Source organism: Sinocyclocheilus rhinocerous, unplaced genomic scaffold (assembly GCF_001515625.1).
Source record: "Sinocyclocheilus rhinocerous isolate Xijiao unplaced genomic scaffold, SAMN03320098_v1.1 scaffold754, whole genome shotgun sequence".
In the NCBI taxonomy this organism is placed as follows: domain Eukaryota; kingdom Metazoa; phylum Chordata; class Actinopteri; order Cypriniformes; family Cyprinidae; genus Sinocyclocheilus; species Sinocyclocheilus rhinocerous.
In genome coordinates this window covers 10,324-21,556 of record NW_015658045.1, presented here as the reverse complement: position 1 = coordinate 21,556, position 11,233 = coordinate 10,324, and the positions used below count along the sequence as shown (strand labels likewise).

General features: G+C 38.7%; 1 protein-coding gene across 1 annotated transcript in view; it reads left to right on the top strand.

The window, feature by feature from the left end:
• Positions 1 to 6,359, top strand: part of LOC107722021 (POU domain, class 6, transcription factor 2-like) — a gene marked incomplete at its 3' end in the record, with an annotated part of 62,078 nt that extends 55,719 nt beyond the window's left edge. Inside the window, exon 5 of the mRNA XM_016530249.1 lies at positions 5,956 to 6,359. Within this exon, the coding sequence (XP_016385735.1) occupies positions 5,956 to 6,359 (404 nt within the window). The remainder of the gene's footprint in view (positions 1 to 5,955) is intronic.
• Positions 6,360 to 11,233: the final 4,874 nt, after the last annotated feature.

Genomic DNA, 11,233 nt, shown 5'->3' with positions numbered 1-11,233 from the left:
GTGTGTTTCCTTGTTCCCTAGATGTGATTAAAATCTATATGTTTGAATTCCTCTCCTCGCTCCTTCGTCTCTGTGCTGCTCACAGTAGCGAATCATGACACTAAACATGTTGTCTTAACATGCCCTGTGGTCCATATGAGAACTGCTAGATTCAATACAATACTATTGTTGCCTTGCATCCTTGAATTTTCTTCATTCTATATATACGTGAAATAAATCTGCTTTATCCACAATGGGAAGCCGGTGTAAAGGTACATTTTCAGTGGAACTGAATAGAACAATGCTGTTGTTGCTATTATTACATATGTTTCCATTATGCAAGAATGCAAGTTATTATTATTATTTTTTACAATAAAGTTAAGGTAGCAGTTGAAAGTGCTCGGGAGGTGAGAATGTACATGAGATCCAGGCTAGAAACTAAATTCCCACTGTCATGCGTTATGTTACCATTGTTCAGGTGGTTATAGAGGATTACTTTTATGTTACCACGCTAAAGCGTCGTCTGCTGTCCATGTCCTTGTGTTCTGTTCCTATAAATACTCCAATGAAGTAAACAGCATTCCTGCTTGTATTGTGTTTCAATGCATTCAGACATTTGCAGCTCTGTCATTGCTCTCGCACCTGACTCTTTAACTCAAGGTCTGCATCGCAGAAGCGCACACAGCCTCCTCTTTCCCGCGCAGTGAGACTGGGTCTGTTTAAAGGAGAACGGAAGGTTAGCAATGTTTCGTAACGAGATGACAGAGTTTATAAAGCACTCGCTCTCAACCACAGTTTTACCTGCAGTGCTGCCCATATAATAGGGCCACATGGGGCTTCTCTACAATCCTGTTCCTCTCTCTCTCTCTCTCTCTCTCTCTCTCTCTATTTGTTTTTCTTTTCTTTATATTCTTTTGTTGTTCTGTCTCTTTTTCTGGTCTCACGACTGCTGCGGAAGGAGACCCTCTCATCACCTTTGATCTTCCCCTTGGTTTCGATAATATTTTTGACAGGATTCAGGGTTTCTCTTTTCTTTGTCCTTTTTTTCTGTCCTCCTCCTATTCTTTTCATTTATTTTCTACTTGTAGCAGCTCGCTCAGCTCCCTCTATAGTCGTGCGATGGAGCGCCACATATGTACACACTGTCAAGGCCTGCGAGACAACTTGCCCCAACATTTCAAGTGTGAATTGGACTCTTGGAATTTTCCCCGGCGCAGATGATATATATAATTCATGCTGGGGTGTGAGAGCAGTGTCAACGTGTCAGGCGATTGAAGAAATGTAAAAGTGGACTGTTTACTGGTCGAGAGACACACTCTTTTTTTCTTTTCTTCTCGGAGTAGGGGAAAGAGAGCTTATGGTTCATCAAAACCTCGCCTGCCTGTCTGGTTGTGATGCACGGGGAGCCACACTAATCAAAGAAATGTCAGCACCAATGTATTTTCTTAGTTATCTTCAGGAAAAAAAATGTCCTGGTTTTAATTATTCAACTGCATCAATTAATTATGGTCACTTCTTGTCAAGTACGCTGTGCACAAACACATGCTTGATGATACATCACGATTCTCACTTTGTAGCTGAGCATCGATCCATTGTTCAGATATTTTGTGATTTATTTTTGGGATGCTTATTTGGCAGCGATTAAAAACCCCCTGATGTTAGTAAACTAGATGATATATATATATATATATATATATTAGAACAGGCGGTTTTATATATCAATTAGAACAAACGGTTTACAGGATAATTATCGAAAATATCCTAAACAATATCTTTAAAAAGATATTTGCTTAAAAGTAAAAGATCTCTTTAGAGAATGCATTAAGACATTTTTTCTTACCACACGTATTTATTTATTCATTCATTCATTGATTTATTTGGTATGATATAACTTATATCATAACTTAAACAGTTTTGCAGGAAAACAAGACAAAAATATGGAAATTGTGCAATGTGCATGAACAGGATAATTTGAGTCACACCTTTTAGTAATATGGTTGTCAGTCTTGAACACTGTGTAGATTCAACACTTAAATGGATTCAAATATTGAGATATTGCAGTGAGATATCATCTCAGTGCCACCAAAGGAGAACATCTTGGTGGCCTGGTGGATTTCTGTTATAACTCCAAATAATGGTGCCCATAAAACGTGTGTGACATCTTGGCTTTAAGTGCAGTGTAGAAGAGGCATCTCTGTTTGATGACTTCTCAGTGAAGAGTTCATTATCAGAACATTGAGCAGAGGTCAGGCATCTGTCTGCAAAGCGTTGCTCTGATTCCTACAGAGAACGTTCAAACAGAAAGTCACATTGGTTCATTCTGATGTGTTAGCAGTCTGTTTTTTCACTGTTGGCATTCCTAATATGGATAATTTGAGTCGACTTTTTTTATGTGAGTCATCCTTCAGTGAGTGCAGGAATAAGACTGATTTTGACAAACATGAGAATGGAAGAAGCTCCTTTAAGGGTATGACCTGTAGGCCATCTTGTTCTGTCATGGACAGTCCAGTGAAGTCCAGCTCAATGTATAGGTCTTTTACAGAGTAAACTTGTTTCTCCGATCTCAGCAGAGTGTCTGGTGAGTCAGAAGGCTGACACAATTTAGGCTCTACTGCTTTCTTATATATAAGAAGTCTACCATGACTTCATGGGAATTACAACAAAATGCTTCTCTTCATGTACCACAAAAACATAAAGGCTTTGACACGTGCATTCAGAGTTTCTAGTACACATCAATGATGTTCCTTGTATTCAGAGAAAAAAAATATAGGCAAGAAAAAAACATGGTACATAGTAACATTCCTTCATTTTTGTACGCACCTTCACTGTATTCATAATGAATTTTCTTAACACTGAAAAGAAAAATATATATTTTTATTAGTATTTTTTTTATATTTTTCCAATATAAAAATATGCTGTATATGCACTACTGTTCAAAAACGTTTTTTTAAAGAACTCAATACTTTTATTCAGGAAGGAGTCTTTATATTGTTCAAAAATTACTCTAAAGACATTTATAATGTCACAAAAAGATTTTATCAAAAATGCTATTCTTTAAATGTTCTGTTCATCAAATAATCCTGAAAAAAGCATACTTCATCAAGAAGCATATAGTTTCCAACTAATAATAACAACAGAAAAGCAACTAATAATTGTAAAAAATGTAAAATGTAAAAAATTTAAAATATATTAAAATAGAAAACAGTTATTTTAAATTATAAATAAATGCAGCCTTGGTGAACATAAGACTTTCAAAAACATAACAAAACAGTAGTATACATTCTAAAAAACAAGATCATTTGAATTTCATGAAAATTTGTTAGACTTGCAAGACATGACTAATGTATTAAAACTTGTTTTCAGATATTACATCTGGAATTGTTTTTCTAACGCAATGTCAGATATTTTTATTGTTACTGTTTTAATACACAAATCCAAAAAAAAATCAAAAATCAAAAATCATTTGAAAGGGTTTTGTTTAAAATAAGAAAAAGTTTAAAGGGGTCATATGATGCAGCTAAAAAGAACATTATTTTGTGCGTGAACATTTGGGCGTTGTTATGCAAATCTTCCCACATAGTGTGGGGGCGTGTTAGAACGAGCCATTTTAGGTAGGTGTGGCTGACTCTTAACTTTTATAAAGAATATCTCTTTGGATTTGAGACTTTAGTCTTTGCAACTTTACAGATCTTCTTTATGCACCAAGAGCTTGTAACACTCCAAAGAGAAAGGAAAAATTTAAATCGCATCATATGACCCCTTTAAGTTTCCTTTCAGGAACTCGAGCTGCGTCAAAACGCTATGGGAACGCCTTCAGTGTTCGTGCTCTGAATCACGTGTGTAATCAGTCCAATGGATGGGCGAGACGTCACGGGCGGGGTGACGTAGTGACCAGGATCCTTAAAAGCACGTGCGGTGGATACAGCATCAGCTTTCTGTCATTCAGCAAGCGCTCTGTGTGTGTGTCAGTCACTATTTGTTGTGAGTCTTATTTAGTGTTGTTTGTCCACTTTATAAGCTCCATTATGTCAAAGCTTCAGCCAAAAAGAAGCATTTGGGCGAGAGCAGGCAGCGTTTCAGGCTGTGTGTTCCTCCCTGCCCGTGCTACAAAAAAAGTTTCGGGTGGGGACACACACAGTTTTTGTGTTGTCTGCTTGGGAGCAAAGCACGCAGAGTCAGCTCTCGAGGCAGGGCTCGACGCTCCGTCTGTCTTCCTCCAAGGAGGTGGACGTGGAGGATGTCGATGAGCTTTCAGTTGCACAAGCATGTTATGTCTAATATTATAATGAGCACCATTTACTGGTGAGCGGAGCTCGTGCAGTCAGCTCTCGAGTTTGTTTTTGGCCAGGCTCAGGTGGACCTGTTTGCGACTCAGGAGACATCACACTGTCCCCTCTGGTTCTCTCCGACTCATCCAGCTCCACTGTAAAGCTTATGCTAAGCGGTGGATCAGGATGCTATTCCATAGCCTTGAGTCCTCTGATCTCCCCTCTCCTTTGGGGATCAAGGCTCACTCCTTATGAAGATGGCCTTCGGGACGCTGAGGGATGTCCCCGCCTACTTTGTCAGGTGCCTACCTGCATTCTGTGCCATTCCTGGCTCATTTATCTCGCCTTAGCTGTGCTCTTCCACACTAGGCAGGGATTTGTAAGTCTGGCAGCGTGGGCATACTCGTTCCCATAACGTTTTGACGCAGCTCAAGTTCCTGAAAGGGAATGTCTCAGGTTACGCATGTAACCATGGTTCCCTGAGGGAACGAGACACTGCGTCTCAGTGCCATACTTCCGGCATCCCTGCGAGCGCTTACTTCATTTCCCAGAAGCTGCCGCTGTATCCACCGCACATGCTTTTAAGCGCTTTTTAGTGCTTTTAAGCGTCCTGGTCACTACGTCACCCCGCCTGTGACGTCTCGCCAATCCATTGGACTGATTACACACGTAATTTAGAGCATGGTCACGCTGAAGACGTCCCCATAGCGTTTTGACTGAGCATCTCGTTCCCTCAGGGAACCATAGTTACATGCGTAACCTGAGACGTTTTTCCTCAAGGCAAAACTGCTTGAGGACCCAGGACAAAGCCTTGAGGAACACTCTTCACCTGGGGTGTGTTAAAAGAGCTTCTCTATTGGTTTTTGAGCTGCACTTTCTGGTTTTATCCCAATGGTCCATGATTAGATTTTACTGCTAAGAGTCATGTGAGACCCTCTTATTAATCCAAAGAGAGATTGGCACTGGAGACGACAGCATCATTACCTTGCCCTTCGCTGTGTGTGAGAGTGAAAGAAAGAGAGTGATAAGTGTGCATGTATGTGTAGGTGTGTGTGTGTTTGTGTGTGTGTCGAGGGGTTTGCTTAAGTTTAAAGATCTGAAGTTTAATAATGCATTATTTCAGCTGCTTTTGTGTAAACACAGATCTAAAATAAAGAATAGTTACAATTAATACTGTAATTTCATCTTTCTAATTAATGGGTTGTCATCTTGTTATATTTCCACAAACATCAGTTTTCCTGTTATGAGTTGTTGCTCCAAGAGATTTTTAAAGAGGAGAGGCCCATTTAAGAATTATTATAATTACTTTAAATGATGTCTAAAAGTCCTCAAGATGAGATGGAGGATGCTTTCTGACTTCAAAATAGTGGAACATCTTACCTCAGATGCTTCTTGAAGTCTTCTGCTTGGGCTGTTCAATAATTATAATGTACCAGAAAAGATACTATGTAATGGCCAGCAATCAGTGATGGTTCTGCAATTACAGACTAAGGAAAGCAATAAGTGGTACAAACACCATCATATTGTCCAGGCCAAGGGTTTACTTTTATTTGTAATCATAATTCTTGTGATTAAATATGATGCTTGTGTTTCGTTGAAGGTGATTTGATTGTTTTTTTGTTTGTTTATTTTTAATTATTATTTTATAAATACTTGGCAAAGAAAATGATAGAAATCAACACCTTTCTTCCTCTTTTTCTCATCACAGCTACCTCATCCTTAAGCTCTCAGCTCCAGCATCTTCAACAACTCCAACAGCTACAGCATCACCAGCAACAGCATCATCATCAACAACAACAGCAGCAGCAGCAACAACAACAACAACAACAGCAGCAGCGAGAACGAGAGCAGCGTGAAAGAGACCAACAACAAAGAGAACGTGAACGAGAGCAGCACCAACGGCTCTGCGGTCCAACGCATCTCCAGCCACCCAGCCATCATCAGCTCACTCCTCCGATTCAATCACAAGTCTCTGGACCTTCTCCGGGCTCCACCTGTACCTCCTCCAATCATAGCTCAGCCCATCCTCCCCAGTCTCCGCCCCCTCACAGGCAAAACCAATCACCAGCTCGCAGCTTGCCGTCACCTGTCACACCTCCTCTGCCACTACAGGTAAAATTAAATGAAAATTAAACCTTATTTATTTTATTTTATTATTTTATTTCATTTTATACAATTAAAGTAATGGGAGAAATTCACTTAACACTTCACATTTAAAATAATAACTGAATTTTTTAGAATTTTTCTGCATTCATATTATGACAGTCCAGAACTTGGTGTGTTTGATCTGGAAAAAAAGAGAGAGAAAAAAAGCCTTAATGTGATATCAAAATAAATTCCTCCTATTTCCAGACAGCCGTAGCCTGCAACCTTCTTTGTATTGCTCCTCACCCAGTTCAACTCTTGTTTACACACTAAAAGTGAAGTTATTTAAAGCTATAATATAAGTCGACTTGTGATGGGGAGCAGGTCCAGAGAGCTGCATGGCATGGGGGCAGTCGAGACTGAACGACTCAATGTAATGACCCCTAAATATGATGTCGCCTCACTTAAAGAACTCATTCTTCTACATTATTCACAACATGTCTGGAAGAATGGAGCTCTAGAGTGAGAAGAGGTCTAGGATGAATGTTAGAGAATGGGGCAGTAATTAAATTGAATGATTGAATCTGTCTGGGGAAATCTTGGATATTACAAATATTGTTTCTGGAGGAGGTGCCCGTTTGCCAAGCCTTTCCCTGAAAAAGAATGAAAATTGAAAGTTTATTGTTAAGAGTTTATCCCAGCCATCTTGCTAGCGACAGCAATAGACTATTATTGGAAATGAAGAGCTGCGGAATATTGAATTACGAGTAATGATGCTTTTGGTGTAATTTCATTTGAAACAATTTTATGATAATCACTTATTGACATGTTGTGAGAATGTATAGTTTATGCAGCCGATTGAACCAGATTAGTTTTCAACATATTTTATCTTTTGCAAATAACATCTTGCATTGGAAAGTCCAAAGAACCATATGCCAGTGTTGACTGGATAAGATGAGTTTGTTGATATTATATTTTGTTATCTGTTATTGTCATGCAGACTTATAAAATTGAAACAAACCCCACAGATGGCACACATGAGTCGTTGTTGCTTCAGTTAGCTAATGTCTTTTAAAGGGGCTATGTCATATCAAATTTGCTTCGATCTGACATTTTCATTAATAAAAAAGCTTTTTCAACTATGAAAATGTAACTTTAAGCCCACAAAACTTCCTCAAAATGAGCATTTATTGAAACTAATCTACAAAAAATGACTGCAACTTTGTGTAAAATTCAAATATGATAAAAAAAATTACTAACAATATAATATATGATCTGACCCCTTTAAATTTTCACATAGCTTATGTTTTAAATGACAAACATAAGTGATCTTTTCATGTCTTCCTCTCTTAGTCTGTCTGTCTATCCATCTGTTCCTCCTCTTATCTGGCTGTCTGAGTCGGTCACTAATAACATGCCCTCCTCCCTACATGTCCCAGTGGTTTCATTTCGGTTTGAGGGTCGCCTCTCCATCCTTCCCCGCATTCATCAGCGTCACAGCCCTTATTGCTCTGTGCTGTACCACAACCCCACTTCCCCTTCCCCCGTTTTATGGCTGCCATCAGTTTAGTAATTTATTTCACCTTCTGTCCCTCTGCCCAGCCTGTATACTCACCAGCTGGATCCTATGGGGCCCCACACTTAATGGTCTCCAGAGCCCAGAACTAGTGGTTTCTGTGGGATTCCTTAGGAAAGGCCAGCCTGATATGTCTTCATTTGCAGTGGAAGCACACCTGGTTTCGATCTGTCAAGTTATCATCAAGCCCTTCTGATGCATGATTCAGAATAAAGTAAATGTGAGGGTGTGACAATGGGGCCTCCAAATGCTTGGCTTTAATGCGTGATGTTGGCAGCCTCATTGGTTGTATGCAGGTCTAGATGTTTGTGAATTGTCCTAAATGGAAATGTGTATCTGATCATATGTGCACAGATTTTAATATATATTTGTGGTTGATCGTGTACAGTAGGTTTAAATTACTTTTAATAATTTTCAAAGTCAAAGAAAATGTCTGTGATTATATTGATACAATATTAGAAACATCTTTAAAAAGTTGCAATACTGCTTATCAGGATTTTAACCAAGGCAAAATCTGCATTTGGACCCAGGACAGAGACTTGTGGAACACCCTTCGCCTAGGGTTTGTTAGTAGAGCTTCTCTACAGGTTTTTAACTATGAGTCCTGTTAGCAGGTGAAATACTTGTACTTACCAGGGCTTTGACCAAGGCAAAACTGCTTGAGGACCCAGGACAAAGCCTTGAGGAACACTCATCACCTGGGGTGTGTTAAAAGAGCTTCTATATTGGTTTTTGAGCTGCACTTTCTGGTTTTATCCCAGTGGTCCATGGTTAGATTTTACTGCTAAGAATCATGTGAGACCCTCTTATTAATCCAAAGAGCGATTGGCACTGGAGATGACAGCATCATTATCTTGCCCTTCACTGTGTTTGAGAGTGAGAGAAAGAGAGTGATAAGTGTGCATGTATGTGTATGTGTGTGTGTATGTGTAGGGGGGTTTTAAGTTCCCACTTCATGGGGGTCCACATTACCACTTAACCATTGTGATTGTGTGTGTGCGGCAGGGTTTGCAGCCTGCCTGTCCTGTGGGTCTGCAGTTGTAATTGGGCTTATGTCTATGTCTGCTTGAGAAAGTTACAGCATACTTCACCAGAGTGCTGTTACTAGCCTTTAGGGGCAAGCACAGTTAGACACTGCAAACACCTAGAGAATTTTGAGAATGTGTATTTCCAGGATCTGTCATAATTATCCCTTCTGGTCACACAGGTACCACCCCGCCCTCTCGGTTTCTCTTGCCTCCCATTCCTCTCTTTGGGTGTAATCATTTTAGTAAGGGAGGGCAGACAGGTCTCCTATTATCTGAAGACACCTAAAGGCTCAGATAGAGGCCTTCTGTTGCTGAACTGACAACATGACAGCGTGTTAGCATCCCACTCTGATAATACCACAGTCAGTGTGTCCAGTGTATGAAGCTCACAAGTGCTCACCACCTGCACTCTCTCTCTCCCTCTGTCTCGCTCTCATTTTTCTTGTCTCGACTCTTTCTTTATTTGGTCAAAAGTTCAGACAGGGTTGTTTTTGGAGGTCTCTGACCCCGAGTTCCTTTAGACAGTTCAATTTTATGATTTTCCAGTAACATTTTTCGATAACACTTTACAATAAGGTTCCATTAGTTAATGTTAGTTAACGTATTAACTAACATGAACAAACAATGAACAATTCATTTATTACAGTATTTATTAATCTTTGTTCATGTTAGTTAATGAAAATACAGTTGTTCATTGTTAGTTCATGTTAATTTATAGTGAATTAACTAATGTTAACAAGCACAACTTTTGATTTTAATAATGCATTAGTAAATGTTGAAATTAACGTTAATAAATGCTGTAGAAATATTGTCCATTCTTAGTTCATGTTAACTAAAGTAGTTAACTAATGTTAACTAATGAACCTTATTGTAAAGTGTTACCCATTTTTCTGTAGGCAGTAATATTTTTAAACTGATTTAAGTGGAGATGCATGCTTGTTTCTTTATTTTAGTTTAACCGAGGTCTGACAAAACTAGCATTAATAATGGCAACTATCACTTAGATTATATTTGGATCTCAATTGTGGTGACGGCATCATTTAAATTTATAAATGTACTGTAACATATAATAAATGTATAACATCTACGAATAAAAAATAAATAGCAGTATTTAACTATATTTTGAATTTACTTAAATACACTATTAAATGATGACCCTTTTAGAATTGAGTTTTTTTTTTTTCGTTGAAACAAACTGATTTGCTGCTGATTTGCTTTTGTCCATATAATGTTGTTTCAGAACCAACTGACTTTTGTTTTATGGACAAAAACATTTTTTTTTTTCCAAAATATCTTCTGTGTTCAGCTACACAGGTTTGGAATGACTCAAAAGGGTGAGTAAATGTAGATTTTTGGGTGAACTATTAGGACCATTGCTATTTTTATTTAGCTACTCCACAACACTGTATCAAAAATCAAAATATTACCATTGCAATCTTGTAATCCAAAGTTTAAAACATCTCCCATCCATCTCCCCTTCTGTTTTTGAAAAACTGATTCTTTTACCTAATAGCAAACTCTAACAACAACAAAAAAATCTAAGAAAAAAAAAAGGAAGAAGAAGCAGGGAAGGCAGAGATGAGCGGTTGTGACGACAACCAGACGGTGGAGATTATGAATTTGTGAGATTATGAAAGTGTGTTAATTGGCTGATTAGCAGGATGGCTGGATTTGCAGGTGCTGATTGATTGGAGCGACGGGGTTTCTCCACGCTGAGGGGACTCGGGGATTTGAGGAGGAGGGGGCAGTTCGGTGGGCAAGCCGGTTACACCGGAATTGATCTTAATTAGATCTGAGAGACCTGCCACAGCAGAATGGTCACAGCGATTAAAATGAAAAACAGGAGAAATTACTGATCAAATTAATCATAATGTCAGCCTACAGCTGTAGGTCTGCTGTAATTTGCCACTCCACTGGCTTATATCAGCCCTAAGCCATACACACACGCACACTGATCTGTGGCAGAAAGAGAGAGAGGGGAGGAGGGCAGACCATCCATATACACACACACACACACTGAGTCAGGCACACTGAAATAGGCACATATACAGTATATACGCGTGTTGTGAAGATTTTGTGACGAAAGGTTGTGCTGTTTTTTGTGGAAACTGTGATACATGATACATTTTTCAGGATTCATTAATTTCATTGATTCATTGATAGAAAGTTCAAATGAACAGCATTTATTTTAAACATTTTTTTAACATTATAAATGTTAAATTATAAAATATATATATAAGGTCAAAGGCTCATGGTTTGGATGGTTACCCAAAACTACACCATTCTGATGATGAAAA